The sequence below is a fragment of the Heteronotia binoei genome, chromosome 3, assembly GCF_032191835.1.
Source record: "Heteronotia binoei isolate CCM8104 ecotype False Entrance Well chromosome 3, APGP_CSIRO_Hbin_v1, whole genome shotgun sequence".
In the NCBI taxonomy this organism is placed as follows: domain Eukaryota; kingdom Metazoa; phylum Chordata; class Lepidosauria; order Squamata; family Gekkonidae; genus Heteronotia; species Heteronotia binoei.
The window spans coordinates 99,012,203-99,034,396 of NC_083225.1; the positions used below are offsets into that span (position 1 = coordinate 99,012,203).

Below are 22,194 nucleotides of genomic sequence, written 5' to 3' on the forward strand. Positions count from 1 at the left end.
GTATTGACAATGATGTAAAGGGATACACAAGTTTATCATATATGTTTTAAACTTACTGGATATCTTCAACTAGCACTTCTAGAGGATAATCTTTTTTCTTTGCTTGCATCTCATTCCAGTAATCATTAAGCTTCTCACCCAGTGCATGGATTGTAAGCCTAACAAACAAATACAAAGTTGTTTTCCATAAGCATGTATTTTGTATTTTAACATGAAACAAACACTTATCAACTGTCACAGAAAGCAAGTGCTAAAGCAAATCAACAAATCTCTTATTTGAGGTGGACATACAAGGAATGTACTATATCGCTTAACACAGATATAGAACTTACTCATTCCAAAATAAGTATATTTCCAGGTCCAGGTGACCTACAGTTTTGCTTTTAAAATAAGAACTCAAAAACATGTTACAATATAGTTATGTATTAGGATTCCAGATTTTATACAGGTCTTTATACCAGAAGTACAAACAAAGGCAATCAAATCATAGTAGTGCATTTTTTTAAAAAAATAGAGTTTAAATGATAAAAAAAAGATCTGTACGAATGCCCAGGGGCCAATCCCCACCACCCCCTTCCACTGAAAGTCAACAGGGATGACCTACAGACTGCTGATGTGATCCAAGAAGATTCTAGTGACAATGTCATTGGAGCAATACCAAGCAGAAGCCTAAACAAAAAGAGAGTGGTGGCTTGACAAATGGGATAATTATTTATCTTTTAAAAATACCAGTTAAATAATTAACCCATTTGCAAGCACATTTAAGGTGGGAAGAAGTCTCAAATCTATGGGATTTTCTAGAATTAGCTAAGCGCATTGTCTTGCAGTCACCAGGCCTTGGTGAGCTGCCTCAGCTAGAAGAAGAGAAACAATGAACCTCATTGTTTCCTTAAACTGAGAGGTTCAGGGTTCGTGTAGCCTCACAAACGGGGACAAACTTCCATTTTTCCCATTTCATGTCCATCCCTAGTCAGGAATATCAGTTGCTAACAATTATTGTATAGAATATGCTCTTTCCCGTGTTTAATTAAACTGCTCATCTTTTTTAGTTTTAGTCTGTAGCAGCAACAAAATATTCCAGAGTATAAACTTTTGTGCACCAAAAGTTTGGAGTTAAAGGAAATGCAGAGAATGGAGTAATGGTATCTGATGAGGTGAGCTTTGGCTCACAAAATCTTATACGCTGGAAAATTATGGTGGTCTTTATGGTGCAAATTTTGTTTTACCCTTGGGAATTTCTTCAGTTTTTTAATTTTGCAGAAAAACAAGCTTCCAACTGGAAACTTGTATACAAACGTTACTTAAAACATGCCTTAGAATTTTGTTATATAATCAGATGAAATAAATATTTACCTGTATTCATGTGTATAATCAAAATCTTGTTTATTATGGGTTGGCTTTAGGAAGTTGCATTCTATAATCCCAATTACACCTACACCCATGTTATTTGCCTGCCAAACAGAACAAAACAAAGAAAGGAATACAAATTAGTAATTAGCCGAAAGACAGTTTTAACAAAAACTGCCACAAAGGGTGGCAGAAGAGTATGCATTTTTGCTTCTCTTGAAAGAATGTTTGCCCTTTTTAATTTATAAGGATGAATGCCCATTGTAGTTTAGCATTTCACATCAATAGTTACCATTACCTCCCTGGTAAGGTGGTGTCAAATAAGCCAACAGAAAAGGCACAGAAAACTGGTAGAGCATTAGAAGGGCCAGACAGCTCAGTGAAAACTGGGCCATTTACTCTGCATGCCAACGTTCTATGTCAAAAAGTTCTACTGATTCTAGCTGGAGTAAGAATGGCACAGTTCATCTTAACACCTCAGAACAGGACAGTCTTCCTTAGAGGAGAAAAAGTAGTTAGAAAGAATACCATACAATAAGAAATGGGGAGATAAAATGCAATTCTGGGCAGCAAAAAGTCACACTCAATATTACATGTTTTATAAAATGGGGGGAAGGGGGGCAGGCTGTTGAATAAATGGAAGGCTCTTGCCCTGCCTAAGACACTGACTGTACTGCTGAGATAACAGAAAGTTCCTAATCAACTCTTCACTGAAAGCATCAGAATTGTTTAAACTTCGTGGTAATATTTGAAAAAAGGCAGATAAAAATGTGACTTCTTAAATAAAAATACTGAATTTAATCAATGGCTAACTACTGAACATAATGTCTCAAGATTAAAGGTGAGACTAATGTACTTTCCTCCTACTCTCTCTAGCTTGGCTTTATTTTCAGTCTGCTTACTACAACATTTGAAAGTTTCTGCTATGTCTGACTTTTGCCTATAAAACAGAGCTAGAAATCCATCTGAAACTGTAGCTTCCAATTTTGATTTAGAAGATGTTTGCTGATCTGAACATGATAGCAAATTTCCTAGCACATTTTTATGCCACTCTTACTCCAGCTGAACTGTGACTCCCTTTGTTAAGGGTACTTGGACATGCATGAGCAGTTCTTTGGTGCAGAGGATATGCAGGTGGCTTCAGTATAAGCGAGTACTGACAAAAATCCCTTCTATTTGCAAGGAAGTTTGGATCCAATCTAGGGATTTTACACCGAAAACATACAAGTGTTACTATAAAATTCATGAAGACACAGTCATAGCTTAGTGTACAAAATTATTCTTACCTTTTGCTGACAACCAACTCTTTCATAAGCCTTAATTAGTCTGTTTCTATGGTACATCATCATTCCATAATGGTCATTATTTCGGCAATTGAATCCAAAAGTAATTCTCACAGTTTTCGGCTGTTTGAGGATGTTAGGGAAAGTATTCACACTCCCTCTTCATATGGAATGTTCTTTAAAAACAATTTTATTGATAACATATGGTAACCATATCCATTAATACCTTCTTTTTATCTATCCCATATGCTATTTTCTAATCCCTCCTCCCCCCGTTATTTGACTCCCGCCGAAGTTATATACTTAAAATACTATCATTTAAAGGTACCCTTAAACCATAAGAACCTATATTCATATTCTACTTTTTTCTAATACTTGATCGTTATTAAAAAATTGTCCAAAATCCTTTTATATTCCATTCTTCTTCTACATAGCATCTAAACTTTTTCCACTCCTTTTCATACGCTTCCAAATCATAGTCTCTTAAAATTCTTGTTAGTTTGTCCATCTCACTCCATGTTATAACTTTTACAATCCAATCCCATTTTTCTGGTATTTTTTCTTGCTTCCATAACTGCGCATACAATGTCCTAGCCGCTGAAAGCAAGTACCAGATCAAAGTTCTATCTTCTTTTGGAAATTTTTCCATTTGTAATTCCAATAAAAAAGTCTCTGCTACTTTCTTGAATTCATATCCCAAGATCCTTGAAATTTCTTGTTGAATCATCTGCCAATACTTTTTCGCTCTTTCACAAGTCCACCACATATGATAAATAGAACCTTCATGTCTTCTACATTTCCAACATCTGTCTGGCATCTTTTTATTCATCTTTGCCAATTTTTTAGGAGTCATATACCACCTATACATCATCTTAAAACAATTTTCTTTTATATTCTGACATGTTGATAGTTTCATAGAGTTCTTCCAAAGATACTCCCATGTATCCATCTGTATTTCTTTATTTACACTGATTGCCCACTTAATCATTTGAGATTTTACTACCTCATCTTCCGTAGACCGTTTTAACAGTAACTTATACATTTTTGAAATTAATTTTTCATTATCTCCAAGCAGAACTTTTTCTACTTCCGTTTGCTCACGTCTTATTCCTTCAGTTTTAATATCATTCTCCACCAGGCTTTTTATTTGTTGCATTTGAAACCAATCATATTTTTTATTCAACTCCTCAGCAGTTTTCAATTCTATTTTGCCACTTTGTATTTTTAGTAATTGATTATATGACAACCCTCTCTCTTCACTAGTTTCAGCTGTTATTTTTATTACTTCTGCTGGCACTATCCATAATGGCTTTCTCTCATCACCATATTTCTTGTATTTCATCCATGTATTTAACAAATTATTTCTGATATAATGATGAGAAAAAAAACCATCCATCTTTTTCTTCCCATAGTACATATAAGCATGCCAGCCGAACTTATTTCCATGAGCTTCCAACATTAAAGTTTTTTATTCAACAGCGTCATCCACTCCTTTATCCATACTAAGCAAACTGCATCATGATATAGTCTTAAATCTGGTAGCTGGAATCCTCCTCTCTCTTTAGCATCTGTTAAAATTTTCATTTTAATCCTTGTTTCTTCCCAGCCCAAACAAATTCTGAAATCTTCCTCTGTCATTTATTAAATTGTTTGCTATCTTTCACAATCGGAACAGTTTGAAACAAATACATTATTCTCGGCAGAATATTCATCTTAATTGCAGCTATTCTGCCCAGCAATGATAAATTAAGTTTATTCCATTTCACCATATCTTCATCCATCTTATGCCATAGCTTTTCATAGTTATTTTTGAACAAATCAATATTCCTCATTGTTATCTCCAAGCCCAAATATTTTACTTTAGAAGTAACTCCACATCCTGTCAGTCTCTGAAATTCCTTTTGATGGTTTACTTGCATATTTTTACACAAAAATTTCAATTTTTCTTTATTAATATAAAGTCCCGCCAGCTCTCCATATTCTTGTATCTTGGCTAACAGCAAAGGTATTACTTGTATAGGATTTTCAGCTATAAACATTATAGCATCAGCAAACGCTCTAAATTTATAAGTAAATCCTCTAATTTTCATCCATCTATTTTTTAATCATCTAATATTTGCATCAACAAAATTTCAAGAGTCATTATAAACAACAATGGTGAAAGCGGACAACCTTGTCTTGTACCTTTACTGATCATCATATCCTCTGTGAGGTCTGCATTTATACACAACTTTGCTCGCTGTTCCATATATATTGCTTTTATCATTCTTATGAAATGTTCTCCAAGTTCTATCTTTTCCATTACTGCAAACATAAAGTCCCAGTTCAAATTATCAAAGGCTTTCTCTGCATCTGCAAAAAATAATGCGACTTCCTTTTCTGGATGTTTTTCATAATATTCTACAATATTTACAACTGTTCTTATATTGTCTCTTATTTGCCTTTTAGGGAGAAATCCTGCTTGATCTTCCTTTATGAAGTTAATCAAATATTGTTTAAGTTGTTCTGCCAAGATTCTTGTGTATATCTTATAATCATTATTTAATAATGAAATTGGTCTGTAGTTCTGTACGTTCGTAACATCTCTCTCTTCCTTGGGGATCAACAAAATTACAGCTTCTTTCCAAGTGTTAGGTATTTTTCCTTTTATTATCATATTCATCAATTTTTGCAGTTTTGGTACTAATTCTTTAAAGGTTTAAAAAATTTAGCCGTATATCCATCTGGCCCAGGTGCCTTTCCCATTTTCATTGCATTAATTGCTCCTTTAATTTTAATTTTTTCAATTGGATCATTCAAAATTTTCGTCATATATTCAGTTAAGGGTGCTATTTTAATATTTTGCAAATACGCGTCAATCTTTTCTTTTTTTATCTTCACACCCTTAAATAAATTAGCATCATACTTAAAAAACTGTCTTTTTATTCCTTCTTGATTGATCTCTCTTCCAACAGCCACAATTTTATTAATAATTTTACTTTCTCTCTTTTTCTTCAATTGCCAGGCTAAATACTTCCCAGGTTTATTCGCACCCTCAAAAGATTTCTGTTGCAGTTTTTTCAAATTCCATTCTACTTCTTTATTCAACAAATGTCTCATTTGGGTTTGTAATACAGTAATCTCCCTTATAATTTTCTTTTTCCCTGGTCTTTTTCTCAGTTCCTCTTCTTTTTTCTTTATCTCATTTTGAATGTCCAACCTCTATTTTTCTTTCGCTCTTTTAGCCTTATTATTTAATGTAACATATGGAATGTTGATTCTGAACTGCACTTTCAGGAATGCTATGGAGTTATTATTTTTAAAAAAGAGACCCAACCTGTTGTATTTGTAAAATAAACTACAATTTTCTGGAGGAAAAAAAAAGTTATAATTACACTAAATAGCACCAACAACTTTCAGTGGCTAGAAGCAGGGGACTTAGTACATATTCACATTACTTTTAACATAATTACTAAACATATCGGAGATAATATGGAGCATTTGGACTTGAAGAGAAATATGTCGAAACTTATATGGTCTTCAAAACTGCTATCTGGCAATGCCTAATAATGTATTACACTAGCTCTTCCTGGTCAGAAAGTTAAGTGCCTATCTCTCAGAGTGGCTTGTCAAAGACATTTCCAAGATTAATACCAGATTAAATAAACTGAAATTTAAAAACATGAAAATATGCTTGCAAAACATCACCCCACTCCTAAACCTCAAGTCCAACTAATTTCATTTAGTTTGGCAGCCATTACACCAAATGACTTTTGTTCAACTATCAAGGACCAACAAAACTTTTTACTTCCTTAAATTCTAACCAGTAACTATAACCACTTTTCAAATAATTTCTATAATTCAGCTATCTATCTGCTTGTAGCAAAGTGCTCATTACATATCAACCATGTTATGTTTACTATATAATAAATACGAATGATTTCAGACTCTACATACTCAAGGTTACATTAGCTTTCAATGTTAGCCTGGGCAAGAATCATTTTGTATAAGAGAAACTCAGAGTCAAATTAAGGGCTGAACAGCATAGCCATGGCTAAAAATCCAAGTTCAATGTGGTACCATGCCAGTAGTGGCTCTTTCTAAGAAAGAAAGCTAAGTAAGCACAATGCAGCATCACACCTTGATTTTTTCAGCTTCCAAAGCAATACATGGTGGCAAGATCTGTTGCCAGGAAGGATGCTTCAAATCTTGTACTGGAGATAATTAGAAGCTAACAACTAAAGAGAGGAGAAAAAAATTCATTGTATTTAGTCACATTGAACTTCACAGTAATAAAGGATACAGCCAAAAATTTTGGCCTATAAACATCCCGTTCTATATAGGCAAGGCTTTTGGAAACCAGCTGTGTTTGCACTTTTTGTCCTCTTATAATGATTTGCATTCTTGGCTTCAAATACAAAATACTGCAATAAGCCTGAAAAACAAACGAAAATCTCTTGTTATTTTTGCACAGCTCACAAGCTAAATCTAAACAGGAAGCCTAATTTCCAGTAAGTCACTGGGCACAATTAAATATGATGGTGCCCCCAGGCTGGACCTGGAGATGCTGCCACCATTTTAGTGCCTAAAACAGTTTTCAAAAAGCTGCAAGAGCCTGAAATAAAAGTCAAATAAACATTTAAAAGAAACTCATTCTTGCACACAATTTATATACATGTCCTGGTTATTCAAAAAGGATTCTGAACATGTGAGACCAAACAGCCAGACCAGAGATAATTTTTCCCCATATATGGAGAGTGCAATGCTGCTCTGTGATTAGTCAGCAGTGTCATTATGGACTCCAGTAGGGGTGTGCAATCAGATAATTAGCAACCTGATAAAATGCCTTATGTTTTCAGTATTGCATTATCTGAAACTTAAAATCTTTCCAATAATATTGAATTCCAATATTTCTACTGATAATATTGATTTGGGAATCATGCTGGGGAGAGAGGAGCAGCTATGGAGCACAGTGTCATTATTTCCAATTAGCAGAAGACCTGGGTTATTGCCCGCAGAAAAGAAAGGCCCTTCAGCATGCCCATCCCGAGGCAGCAGGAGCAAGGAGGAACAGACAGGAAGCCTGTCCTGGCCCCCAGATGGTCCTCAAGGCATTTGGCTTTTAAAAGACAATTATTTCCTATATGCAGAAGACCTGGCCTCTGGACTAGGCAGGCAGGCCTATCACCTACACAGTGGCCTTTTAAAGTTTAAATGACCAAAATGCCACCCTGCAGCTGGGAGCTGAAGTAGGCTTCCTCCCTTCCCCCACTGAAGACTGGGGTGCCCTTTCTCTGACTTGCAGGTGGGGAGGTGAAAACCCGAACAGGCTAGCAGTTGTGAAATACTGGCAACACACTTAAACAAATTGAAGTGTATAATTCAGAAAATATCATAAAAATATTTACACAAGTGAATTCCTGTAACTTCAAACTGACTCAGCAGAACCCCGGCAAAACCGGGAGAACTTAAATCATCAGTTCAAAATGTCACAAGTTCCACTGCAATCATTCTTCAGAGACTGTCAGTGGTGCAAGAGCTAAACCCCAATTCCATGAGTTGATCACAGAGCTGTACGCTGGAGCCAGCCGTTTCACACTGAATGGCTTCGTCAGATGTTCACACAGGGGTCTTGCAATATTTCATATATTCGTGGTCAATACGCTAAACATGCCGAGTCAAGATTGCTGGCTCCTCCCAAGATGTCCTGATCAACTCATGGAATTGGGGTTTAGCTCTTGCACCACTGACAGTCTCTGAAGAATGGCACTGTGGTTTGCCTCATAAGTGTGAAAATGATTGCAGTGGAACTTGTGACATTTTGAACTGATGATTTAAGTTCTCCCGGTTTTGCTGGCGTTCTGCTGAGACAATTTGAAGTCACAGGAATTCACTTGTGTAAATTCATGTTATCAGCTTTGCGTAAATTGTATCTTTATGATATTTTCTGAATTATACAGTTCAATTTGTTTAAGTGTATTGCCAGTAATTCACAACCGCTAGCCTGTTTGGGTTTTCGCGTTTGCATTTTTTGTGGTTTCCTCTTATAATTTTGTTGCAGGTGGGGAGGTCATAATTATCATTTTAATTTCCTTTTAGTTCAGACGGTGTATGATCAGAAATATTGTTCATATAGTAAAACAGAATTTTTACCAATATCATTTTCCAGAACAGTACTCCCTTCCCAACTTGCCAATTTAACAGGAAAACAGCAATTCCTAGTTAATTAGTTAAATGAAGATACAGAGCTGCCCTGTACACTTGAAAGGATAGCCTCTGGAAAGTTATTGTTTCTTAGGCTAAGACAAGCAAAAATAGAAAGGGAATTTTGGTCTAAGTAGTAGTACAAATATGGTTAAGAATAATATTCATAACTGAAATATGAACCGCCTAATTTCTTAAGCTTGGATGTTCTCACAATCCTCATCATTCTATTCCAGTTACTCAAAATCATTAAAAGGAGCAAGGAAGCTATTAAGGTATACCATGAAATATTAAGACCAGCAAGAAGGTCCATTATTTTCACACTGAAATTTTAATGTTAAATCAGTTAAATATTTTTGAGGCTTAGATGACAAAAAGAGTAATAATTCATATATGTACTGGAGCATAACATTAAAAATATGATCATACACACCCGTAACGAATAGTCACTTTCAGGAACAATTTGGTCTTGTCTCTCTTGCTTTTTATAACCCCTTTTTCCTGTTACTTCATCTAAATCTGCAGGAATTCTAATATCGTATTTATCTGTATCAAAATCAAATTCTGTTTGTTCGTTTTTCTCTCTGAGGAAGAAAATTCAAATAATCTGAATTTAATAATTACTGGCACACAAATGTAGTATCATGGTCCTCTGTTGATATCTTTGGTCTTGAGACTCAAAATTCCTTAAACCCTCTTAGGGAGTATGCTGTAACCAACATGTAAATTATTAAACTTTTTTCTATAAATATATAAATCTTCTGTTTTGAAAGCTAAACCACATCCAGGAGTTGCTTTCTGAATTCACTGGACAAAGCTGCTGCTCTTATAGTCACAAAAAGTGCTGTATTACTGCATAGTCAGTTAGACAGACGATGAATAAAACACCATTTATTAGACTCACAATACAGTCCTATCCAGAATTCTGGTAGGCTTATATCGTGAAGACAAGAGCCCCATGGTGTAGAGTGGTAAAGCTGCAGTACTGCAGTCGGAGCCCTCTGCTCATGGCCTGAGTTCGATTCCAGAGGAAGCTGGGTTCAGGTAGCTGGCTTCAGGTTGACTCAGCCTTCCATAATAATAATAATAATAATAATAATAATAATAATAATAATAATAATAATAATAAAATTTTATTTATATCCCGCCCTCCCCGCCGAAGCAGGCTCAGGGCGGCTAACAACATCCATAAAATATACAGTACAATAAATATACAAGGCTTTAAAAATTAACATTATTTAAAAGCAATTCAATTTACAGTTAACTTAATCTGACAGTGACAGTGATGTTCCTGGCGCTATATGGCCGAGGACCAGCCTACCTGAAGGACCGTCTCTCCCCGTATGAACCCCAGAGAGCACTGAGGTCAGTAGGAAAGAACAGACTGACTACCCCTGGGCCAAGACAAATTAAACTACAGAATACTCGCTCTCGGGCCTTTTCGGCCGCAGCCCCACATCTCTGGAACCAACTCCCAGAGGAGGTGCGGGCCCTGCGGAACCTTGATCAGTTCCGCAGGGCCTGCAAGACCACCCTTTTTAAATTAGCTTTTATGAATAACTGAATTATACCGACAACGAAGAAAATCCGCCATCAGCACTAACTAGAAGAGCGTCAAGGATAGTGTTATAATATGTTTTAGTTAATTGTTTTAACAGGTTTTTAAGGTTAATTAATGTTTAATTTAATGTCTCTAATGTAACTGTTTTATTGTTTGGTGCACCATTGGTCATCGTATTGTTAGCCGCCCTGAGCCTGCTTCGGCAGGGGAGGGCGGGGTACAAATAAAATAAATTTATTATTATTATTATTATTATTTCTGTCAGTTTACATGATAGTGAGGATCCCTAAAACAAAATCATGTTGGCGGATCCATTTATTTAACGATCATAAATCAGCAGTCCGTAAAAGCCAGCTTAAAAAGGGTGGTCTTGCAGGCCCTGTGGAATTGGTCAAGACTCCGCAGGGCCCGCACCTCCTCCAGGAGCTGGTTCCATAGGCATGGAGCCACGATGGAAAAAGCCCATGCGCGAGTGTTCTGCAATTTGGCCTCTTTTGGCCCAGGGATAGTCAGCTTGTTCTTCCCTGCTGACCTCAGTGCTCTCTGGGGCTCATATGGGGAAAGACAGTCCCTCAGGTAGGCCGGTCCTCGGCCATATAGGGCTTTAAAGGTAATAACCAGCACTTTGTAGCGAACCCGGTATGTAACCGGCAGCCAGTGCAGTTCACGCAGCCCTGGCTGTATATGCTCCCATTTCGGCTGTATATGCTCCCACTGGCTGTATATGCTCCCACTTCGGGAGCATTCCATCCTTCCGAGGTCGGTAAAATGAGTACCTAGCTTGCTGGGGGGAAAGTGTAGATGACTGGGGAAGGCAATGGCAAACCACCCTTTAAAAGTCTGCCATGAAAACATGAAAGCAACGTCACCCCAGAGTCGAAAAACAACTGGTGCTTGTACAGGGGACTACCTTTACCTTTTATACTGGAGTAGCTCTGCATAGGATTGCAGTGCTACTCCTGAGACAAAGTTTAATAGTTAAGGAAGGACTAACATGACTGACAGAGTGATCCTAAGCAGAGGTATACCCTTTAAAGTCTGCCAAAGGCTTAGATTAAGAATGCATTCTAACTCTGCATTGTTCCCTCTAAGCTGTGCTAGGGGGCGCTAGTGAACAAAAATTTAACAGGCTGCTCAGGAATTTCAGCTGCTGCCCAGAAGGCAATGGAGGATGGGACACCTCCTTCTGGGGTCTACAGAATTGGTCCAATCTTTTTGAAACTTAGGGAGGTTTCTGAGAAGATACACCAGCAGCACAAATCTGGTGCCTCTACCTCAAAAAACAGCTCCTCCAAAGCCTCAGATACCCCTGAATTATTCTCCATTATATCCTCTGGGGCCATTGACTGTAACAGTGCCCACAGGCTACAACAGAGCTGGAAAAAGTGGGGGTTTTGCACATCCCATTACGCTTTTCAATATGATTTGTAAGCTGCCTTGAGTCACAGGGAAAAGTGGGATATAAATATTTGAATAAATAAGTAGTATGGGCAGGTTAATAACATTTAAGCAAGTTCCTGTTCGTTAGGTTAGGCAGAGTTCTGACAGGGTTTGTTCCTCCTCTCTTATACTTGACCTGTAATGCTGGTTGTCATATATTGCTGAAACACCCAAACACCCAAAGGAGACTGCAAGAATCCCCCCCCCCCCCGCCCCTGCCAAGTGCTGATATGTTTAAAGTATAGTTTAAATAGAATTTAAAAGAATTTATTCTGAGATTTTTATAAGGTTGCGGATGTAATCTTCTAAAATACTAATTTATACAATAGCCAAATGTAGACCCGCTCACAACTTTAATGCTACTAACGTTTTCTGCACACAACACTGTGGAGCTTATAGGGAACATCGATTATAAGGATTCTTTGGCATTTTGTGTGTACTAAACTACCACATTTGACTACATATCTATAAAGAGGCAGGGAAGGCAAACCAAAGTATCTGGGCCTAGTTAGCAAAAGCTACCTCAACACATTACACTTTCTGATCCTATAAGTACAGTTTACTGGCTTAATGCCCAAAACAAGTTAGACTATCAAGCGAAGAGAAAACTCTCTGATCTTATAAATCCCAGTACAGCTGAGACCAGACAGTTAACTGGTTTTGATGGTATTTAAAATATTTTAAAGCATTAGCTTTTTTAAGAGCACAATCACTACCCCCCCCCCCCCCTCCTCTCCACCTATAACCCCGCAATTTGGCTAAGCTAGCATGCCATGCAACCTATTATGCTGGCTTTATCCCCCCAAAATGCATTTTACTAATTTTTCTTAAATGTGCTTGACTTTTTAAAAATTTATTCTACTGTTCGAAGTACATGGCCCACATTATAATACAGTGGCATGTGCATAACTCCATAGTTCTGAAAACTTGAAGATACCATTAAGTTTTTATATAAAGAGGTGACTATTTCTACCAATTCTCTTTCTACAGCAGACTCTCGACTATGCCTCCCTGTGCTATTCGTAACATATTTTAAAAGATAACAGGATTTCCCTTTTTCAAGAGAAAAATTCAGGCCTGGATCCCCCATTCACTTCTGACATAGCAAAGTCATAATGAGGTTTTTTTCATTATTATTTTTGCTTTCCAGTGGTAACATTCTCCTATGAACCCCATTCACACCTCAGTATTTTTTCATCCCAGGATCCTGTTTGTTATTTTATGTAAGTAGAAAAGCAATAAAGCTTTTAGATTCTTTACACAGGCCCACTGTGTCATGGGTGCTGGGGACCCTTCAGAGGAAGTTGAGTCTGATGAGGAAACTGTGCCCCTGCCACCTGCACCAGTGCCCCTGCCTCCTGCTGGAGAAGATCCCAGCCCCCCTGCCTCGCCCTCTCGGGTGGCTCGTGTGCGTGACCGCCTCCGGCAGGACCTCAGGGATCGGAGGAGGGCGGCACGCTCACAAGCAAGACGCTCCCTGAGCCCTGAGTTCTGAGAGGATTCTGGCCCTTCTAAGAGCAAGGATGCTTGAGTGGTAACAGGATCCTGGCTGCCTCCCTGAGCCAGCAATTAGCCCAAACGGGCAACAGCCAGCAGAGGGCTATATAGCTGTGGGCTTTGGGAGGAAGCTTTGTGGAAGCAACTAGTCATCTCCCTGACATTCTAGCATCCACTCCGGCTTGACTTTGGTTCCTGACTCCCTGACTTTGGCTTTGGACTTCTGGACTCCCTGACCTCGGCTTCTGGACCTCAGACCTGCGATACTTCTACAGTGATTCGGATTTGGCGCCTCGGACCCTCCTGCTTACTGGCTACAGACCTCGGACTGCCTCTGGACTTTGCCTGACCCGGCCCCAGCCGTGACAGATTGCTTCCACCGACAAACACCCACTCCACAGGATGGATGCTGAAGCAAGTGAAACCACAGAACTACTGGCTGCGCTCCAAGCCCAGGTACAGCAGCTAACACAGGCAGTAGTGCACTTGCAGCAACAACCTGCGGCCAGTGCTCCAGCCAAGTGCCCAGTTCCCCCACCTGACAGATTTGGGGGTGCCGTGGAAGAATTTCCTGCCTTCCTAGCACAGTGTCGGCTGTACTTTGAACTGAGAGCACGGGACTTCCTCAATGACAAAACCAAGGTGTGTTTCGTCATCAGTCTGTTAAAGGGGCAGGCGGCCAAATGGGCCACACCCTTACTGGTCGCGTCCTCTCCCCTACTGACTGATTACCAGGGGTTTGAGGCCCACCTGTCTGCTGCTTTCTCAAACCCAGTCCAAGCAGCCACAGCCAACCGGAAGATCAGGGCACTGAAACAAGGCAACTCCTCGGTGGCTCAATATGCCACTGAATTCAAGCTCCTGACCCAGGACTTGGCGTGGAATGAGGCTGCCCAGATGGACCAGTTTACTGAGGGGTTGGCAGAGGAGGTCCTGGATGAACTGGCCAGGGTGGAGCAGCCACCCACGCTCCAAGAACTTATCACCCTCTGCCTCCGCATCGATGGCCGCCTGGAAAGTCGCCGCCAAGCCAAGACCAGAGGGCGCCAGCTCCCTGCGCCGTGCTACCTGGCTCCTCGCCCGTCCCCAGCTAGTACCAGCACCAAGGATGAGCCTATGCAGCATGGAGCTGCTCGACCCCACCTGACCCCAGAGGAAAAGACCAGACGCCGCACGCAGAATCTGTGCCTCTACTGCGGCACGGCAGGCCACTATGCCTCTGGCTGCCCTGCTAAGCATCGGATACCTGGACCTTCGCTGCCACCGCCGCCAAAAGGGCAGCCCCAGGCGTAAGTGGACCCCCCAGCCTGGGGCGACTAGCTGGGTCCTCCGAACAGCGGGCTGATACCCCAGGGCCATTCCTGCTACCAGTCAAACTCCGTCTGCCTGACGAACGCTGGCTGTTCGTGTATGCCATGCTGGACTCGGGAGCGGCCCACTGTTTTATAGATGCCGCCTTTGTGAAGCAGCACCAGATCCCTGTGCAGACAAAAGGGATTCCGTCGCTGGTGGAGGCTATTGACGGGCGCCTCCTCCGTTCTGGCCCCGTCACCCAGGAGACCTGTCCCATCACCTTCCACGTCCAGCAGCACCAAGAACAGCTGCGGTTTGATGTCGCCCGCATGCCTCGCTTCCCGCTGATTCTAGGCCTTTCCTGGCTGAAGCTGCACAACCCCATCGTGGACTGGGCCCAGCAGGAACTACGCTTCCGAGACCCATGCCCCCATCTGACTCCTCCCACCACTCTAGCAGCTGGCATCCCGAGTGGTGGTCCTCAGCTCCCTCAGAAGTATGTGGACTTTGCTGATGTCTTCGAAGAGACAGGAGCTGATCAGCTTCCCCCTCACCGGCCCTACGACTGTGCCATTGATTTGGTACCTGGGGCACCACTCCCGGTGGGGCGTCTGTACCCAATGTCGGAGCCGGAGTTGGCAGCTCTGCGAGACTTCCTGGACAAGAACCTGAAACGCGGATTCATCCGACCCTCAACCTCTCCCCTATCTGCTCCAGTGCTCTTCGTGAAGAAGAAAAGTGGGGAGCTCCGGCTGTGCAATGACTACCGGGCCCTGAACAAGATCACCATCCGCGACCGGTACCCTCTACCACTGATCCCTGAACTCTTGGATCGCCTAAAGGGGGCCCAAATCTACACCAAGCTGGACCTCCGTGGAGCGTACAATTTGGTGCGCATACGGCCCGGAGACGAATGGAAGACCGCGTTTGGGACCCGATACGGGCAGTACGAGCACCTGGTAATGCCCTTCGGACTGACCAATGCCCCCGCTGTCTTCCAGAGGTTCATGAATGACATATTCCGGGACCTGCTCGACCGCTTCGCGATCATATACCTGGATGACATTCTAATTTACTCCCGCAATCCTGCCCAGCACGCCGAGCACGTCCGCCAGGTCCTGCAGCGCCTACGAGCCCATGGTCTCTACGCCAAGCTGGAGAAGTGCGACTTCGACCTGCGCTCCGTCGAGTTCCTTGGGCACATCGTGTCACCGCAGGGGATCCTCATGGACCCGAAAAAAGTAGAAGCGGTCCTGACCTGGCAGGCTCCTCAGAATCGCAAAGACCTGCAGCGGTTCCTCGGTTTTGCCAACTACTATCGGCAATTCATCCCGGCCTACGCATCCCTGACCACACCCCTGACTCAACTACTCCGCCCCAAAGAACCCTTCCACTGGTCCCCAGAGGCCGAAAACGCCTTCTCCACCCTGAAGACTCGCTTTGCCACCGGGCCACTCCTGAGATACCCCGACCCCCAGCTTCCCTTTACGGTGGAAGCTGATGCCTCCAACGTGGCCCTGGGAGCAGTGCTGTCCCAGCGCGAGGAGCCGTCCCAGCCACTACAGCCCTGCGCCTATTACTCGCGGCAGCTCACTGCTGCAGAGAGGAACTATACCATCTGGGAGAGGGAGTTGCTCGCGATCAAGGCGGCGTTTGAGGTTTGGCGACATTACCTCGAAGGGGCTCGCCACCCTGTTCAAGTGCTCACCGATCACCGGAACTTGGAACACCTCCAGACCACCCGCCGTCTCAACCAGCGCCAGATCCGGTGGTCCCTATTCTTCTCTCGCTTCGACTTCCGGATCTCCTACATCCCCCATACCCAGAACCGGAAAGCAGACGCGCTCTCCCGGAAACCGGAATACGCCCCTGCCTCAACTGAGACCGCGCCCGCTGCTCCAATCCTGCCGCCCTCAGTATTTGCAGCCACCTCCACTTCACCAGCACTCGTGGAGGACATTCGGGCTAGCCAGGCCAATGATCCCTGGGTCCAGCAACACCTCCAGGCTCTCCAAGATGACCCAACAGGGGAGTTCACGACTCGAGGCGGCCTCTTGTTACACCGCGAACGCCTCTATGTGCCGCCCGGGCCCTTGCGAGCAGAAGTGCTACGCCTGACCCACGACTCGTTACCCGCCGGGCACTTTGGACAGCATAAGACCACCCACTTGCTGACAAGGGAATTCTGGTGGCCACGAGTTCGCGCTGATGTTGCCCGCTATGTCAGCTCCTGTGACGTCTGCCGACGGGCCAAAGACATCCCAGCCAAACCCTCAGGGTTGCTGCAGCCCTTGCCCACATCTTCAGGACCCTGGGATACCATCTCGATGGACTTCATCACGGAACTTCCACGCTCCAAGGGTCAGACTTGTATCTGGGTGGTCGTCGACCTATTTACCAAGATGGCCCACTTTGTTCCGTGCCCGAAACTCCCCACAGCTCAGGAGACGGCCCAGCTTTACCTGCAACACATCTTTCGTCTGCATGGACTCCCAGCCCATCTGATCTCCGATCGGGGCCCTCAGTTCTCCTCCCGGTTCTGGCAAGCCCTCCATTCCAGCCTGGGTACTCGAGTGCACCTGTCCTCGGCCTACCACCCACAGACAGATGGCCAGACAGAGCGCACCAATGCCACGCTAGAGCAATATCTCCGCTGTTACACCTGTTACCAGCAGGATGACTGGACCACTCTATTGCCCCTAGCGGAGTTTGCATACAACAACGCGGTCCATTCATCCACCCAAATGACCCCGTTTGCTGCAACCTACGGGTACCACCCTCGGTTCTTCCCAGCGATCCTACCACCCACGAATGTCCCCGCCGTCGATGCCTACCTGCAAGAACTCCGTGCCAGCCAAGACTTGCTCCGAGAGCAGCTACAGCAAGCCAAGGAGGCATATAAACGGGCTGCGGACCGAAAGAGGCAAGAAGGCCCTCCAGTGCAGCCGGGGGATCAGGTGTGGCTCTCAACTCGCTACCTGCGCCGGCCTGGTCGGTCTCACAAGCTGGATGCACGGTTCATTGGACCCTACCCCGTCGTTGAACAAATAAACCCCGTCGCCTTCAGGCTCCAGTTGCCACCCCACCTCCGCATTCACCCCGTGTTTCATCGCTCCCTCCTTGTTCCGGCTGCACCCCCTGACCCAGCTCGGACTCCTTCCCCACCGCCGCCACCACCAGTGTTGGTGGATGACGAGGAAGAATATGAGGTGCGCCAGATCCTGGACTCCCGGTACCATCGTGGAGGCCTCCAGTACCTGGTGGACTGGGAGGGATACGGCCCAGAAGACCGGTCTTGGGAGCCCGAGGACAATCTTCATGCCCCGGACTTGGTGCACCAGTTCCACAACGACCACCCCGACCTTCCAGGTCCCTCGACGGAGGGGGGCCCTGGGGGGGGGGATAGTGTCATGGGTGCTGGGGACCCTTCAGAGGAAGTTGAGTCTGATGAGGAAACTGTGCCCCTGCCACCTGCACCAGTGCCCCTGCCTCCTGCTGGAGAAGATCCCAGCCCCCCTGCCTCGCCCTCTCGGGTGGCTCGTGTGCGTGACCGCCTCCGGCAGGACCTCAGGGATCGGAGGAGGGCGGCACGCTCACAAGCAAGACGCTCCCTGAGCCCTGAGTTCTGAGAGGATTCTGGCCCTTCTAAGAGCAAGGATGCTTGAGTGGTAACAGGATCCTGGCTGCCTCCCTGAGCCAGCAATTAGCCCAAACGGGCAACAGCCAGCAGAGGGCTATATAGCTGTGGGCTTTGGGAGGAAGCTTTGTGGAAGCAACTAGTCATCTCCCTGACATTCTAGCATCCACTCCGGCTTGACTTTGGTTCCTGACTCCCTGACTTTGGCTTTGGACTTCTGGACTCCCTGACCTCGGCTTCTGGACCTCAGACCTGCGATACTTCTACAGTGATTCGGATTTGGCGCCTCGGACCCTCCTGCTTACTGGCTACAGACCTCGGACTGCCTCTGGACTTTGCCTGACCCGGCCCCAGCCGTGACACACTGGTAGTCTCACCAAATTCACAGGTTGAACTTGTATTACTAGCACCAGAATTAAACAATTAAATTTCACCTTCGAAGGTTCCAAATGATGATTCTTGTTCCTTTTTTTCCTATGATGGCATCCAGCTCTGCAAGAAGCTCCTTTTCAGTAGAAAACAAGGAGTGTGCCAGGATAGCCTTCAAGCTGGCTGCTGATTCCTCGGGATTCATTACTTGCCGTAAATTATGTTAAGAATACATTTCATTTTTTTCCATCTGGGTGTAGCCTTTCACCAGTACCCTTTCTAAGCAAGTCTTAAGTCATTTTAAAAACTTCCCTTTTGCAATTCTAATCAAGGAAGACATCTAGAAAGACCAGGGCTTTCAAGGCAAGAGATGAGTGGAGGTGGCTTGCTACTGCCTTCCCCTGCATAGCAACCCTGGTCTTTCTTGGTTGTCTCCCATCCAACTACTAACCGTGGCTGAAGCTGTGCAGCTTCCAAGCTCTAATAAGATCAGGCAAGGCTGGGGTATTAGCATGTGGCCATGTGGCAACACTAGCATTACCATGCTTCTAAATCCACTTGGAAAATGAGAGAGTAGGTAATGCTCGACTCACCTCAAAGCCAGTTCCCAAAGAGCCCCAGCTCTCCAAGAGGATAATGTCACCAAAAGGAAACATCTGAAGTGGGGATCTTATGATTCCTCTGTAAGGCATAGAATAAAATGCAACAAATGTGCTGCTTTTGCAATTCTTAATCTGCAATGTAAACTGTGCTCCTAATGAGTATTTTAGATAAAGAATGGGGTGCCATTTCTGTTGTTTCCTTTTGCTGCTCCTTAGCTACCCTTTAACCAAAGCAAAGTTAAGAGAATAGAAGGAACAGCAGTGTATATATGAATTTTTTTAGGTAGGCATTAGCTAACCAAAGGATGGGAGTACACATCACCCCCCTGCAACTTGCCTAAGGTTCAAACTCTTTTTCCCCCCACAAACCTGTCTACAACTATTACCTCTTGATACAGCAAGTGCTGTGAATTCCCACAGTGCCATGAAAGCTTGTGGAATAACCTCAGGTCATTCATACTGACTTTTTCTCAGCCTACTGTACATCACAGGGTTGTTAAGGATTCAGCTGAGGAGGGGAAAATACAGTAAACTGTTTTTGATCCCCATTAAAGAGAAACAAATGATAACAATAAATAAACCTTTCTTCAGTTAACTACATCTGAGTCTGGTCAATCTCTGAATGGCTGACAGACCTCCTGGGAACCCTTGGGCTCTGAAGGAAAAAAGATATACATGAATCAACAATTAATAAATTAACATTCAAATTTTAAAGTTTATTGATGTGAAATAGCATTTTGTTGGGGGGAATCACTAAAAGGATATGTTTCTTGTTGAATGATATTATGGGAACAATCACATGCTCTGCTTTTGTAACTGCCAAAAAGGTCTGTGACAACATGCCCACGCTCATGGTATCTTCATTTTTTGTGAACACAATTGCATCTTTCCCAAGGCGCATTGATCCTGATTTAAATCCATTTCCGTACAATCCAACAGGGACATGACCGTTCATTGTAACTTTGTCACTAAAGCCAAAGCTGAAATACAAGGGATGGAAAGATGAGATTACAGAGGAAAATGGCTTCACACTGTGCTGTTTCAATAAAAGCAACATAATGCTTGATAGCAGCGTTAATTTAAACATCTGCTTTTAGAAACAGAATCTATTGCTAATTTTAATATACTGGTTGCTCAACAAGCCCACCCTTCAGGCAAGTGTTCCTCTGCTAACTTTAAAGACTATGCAAATGTATCACTTGCTAATCAGTTTATGAAGAAACTAAGAATAAGGCCTGGGCTCTAGAAAGAGAATCTGGGCGAGTGTCACCCACCCAAGTGAAGGTATTCACTCTGCCCCACCTCCAGAGGAGCTGATGTCTGTCATCTGGAGAGCAGTTCTGAGTGATTTCCAGCTCACCTGGAGTTTGCAACTGTAGTTCCTCAGGAGGAAATAGCTAGCTTGGAGGATGGAGTCTATGGCACTGTACCTGAAGCCCCACCCCTCCTGAAACTCACCTTCTCCATGCTCCACCCCTCAAGTTGACAAGCTGGCTGTTATGGGGGACTGCTGCTGAACAGGAGCAAGCAGCCAGGCCTAGTTAATTGATGCCAGCCAGTGGCATCAAGTCAACCCGAGGGTGCTGCCAGGTCTAGGGTAGCCAACCTCCAGGCGAAAAACTCAACTGCAGACAGCAGATTTCTCTCCCCATCCTGGAGAAAAGAACTACTTTGGTGGGTGGACTATTCATTTGAGGCCTCTCCCTTTACAGACATAATTTGGTTGCCTAGCATCAGCCTCTGACTAGGGGCGAGGCTGAGGGGAGGAGGGAGAGAGGGAGTGACAGGAAAGAGCCATGATCTGTGAGGAAATGCTCCCTTGCTGCCTATTTGCATTATGACAGTGATTTGCCTGCTATCCCTCCTGCTGGTCTTCCATCCCATAGTGATTAATCCCCCCTGTGCAGAGGACATGGAAAAGTGGAGATGTTTGTTGGTGGTGTGCCTGAGGTGAGAGTAGCATTTTGGAGGTTGGATTTAATGTTCCTGGGCCAGCAATGGGCGGGGGAGAACAGAGTCAGCCAATGTGAGGCTAGAGGGGGTGATGAGCCAATAGCTGATGTCCCATAGTCCCACCCAATCAGGGTGCCTGATTTTGCCACCACTGCATGAGTTTTATTACTTAAAAAAGGGTATCATATAAGAAGCACCCTGTCACATCAATAATATCCCCTAAGGCACTTTACTGGTGCTTCAGATGCTTGTTTTGTTAGGAATATCAGTCTGACCTCCCTAATTCTACCTTAAACCCTGATCTTAACGTACTTCTTAGATTCTTGTGGAAACACTCTCAGCATATTAGTTTTGAAAAACTGATTTACAGGTTTTCAAACTGCAAAATTACTGGTCACTGAACACAGCATTGTGCCTCAACAGTGTATTTTATTCATTGCAAGGTAAATTTTGGGTTCATGTTACTCCTCCTGCCACATACAGAGCATTTAGCATGCACCCTGTCACATCAATAATATCCCCTAAGGCACTTTACTGGTGCTTCAGATGCTTGTTTTGTTAGGAATATCAGTCTGACCTCCCTAATTCTACCTTAAACCCTGATCTTAACGTACTTCTTAGATTCTTGTGGAAACACTCTCAGCATATTAGTTTTGAAAAACTGATTTACAGGTTTTCAAACTGCAAAATTACTGGTCACTGAACACAGCATTGTGCCTCAACAGTGTATTTTATTCATTGCAAGGTAAATTTTGGGTTCATGTTACTCCTCCTGCCACATACAGAGCATTTAGCATGCACGTTGGAACTAGAAGAGTCCATTCATAATCCAACCACTATTTTCTTCCAGATAAAGGCATTCTGCTCACAAAGAATGGGTTCCTTGGTTTCAACTCATTGAGGTTGTCTAGACTTTCGCAAAATACTTTTATATTGTAAAAAAAACTACTTGAAATTGTTCTTGTATCTGTTCCCAGCTTGGTTACAAACATTAGGTTTGCTTTCATAAATGCAGAAAAGCTGATGAAC

The 22,194-nt window shown here is 43.4% G+C and overlaps 1 protein-coding gene across 1 annotated transcript in view; it reads right to left on the reverse strand.

The window, feature by feature from the left end:
* MORC3 (MORC family CW-type zinc finger 3) overlaps window positions 1-22,194 on the reverse strand; it is a 58,759-nt gene that overhangs the window by 17,163 nt on the left and 19,402 nt on the right. Inside the window, exons 4-10 of the mRNA XM_060234274.1 lie at window positions 19,978-20,192; window positions 18,676-18,823; window positions 9,247-9,397; window positions 6,913-7,044; window positions 2,634-2,753; window positions 1,354-1,451; window positions 57-158 (exon numbers count right to left, since the gene is read on the reverse strand). Of these exons, the coding sequence (XP_060090257.1) occupies window positions 57-158; window positions 1,354-1,451; window positions 2,634-2,753; window positions 6,913-7,044; window positions 9,247-9,397; window positions 18,676-18,823; window positions 19,978-20,192 (966 nt within the window). The remainder of the gene's footprint in view (window positions 1-56; window positions 159-1,353; window positions 1,452-2,633; window positions 2,754-6,912; window positions 7,045-9,246; window positions 9,398-18,675; window positions 18,824-19,977; window positions 20,193-22,194) is intronic.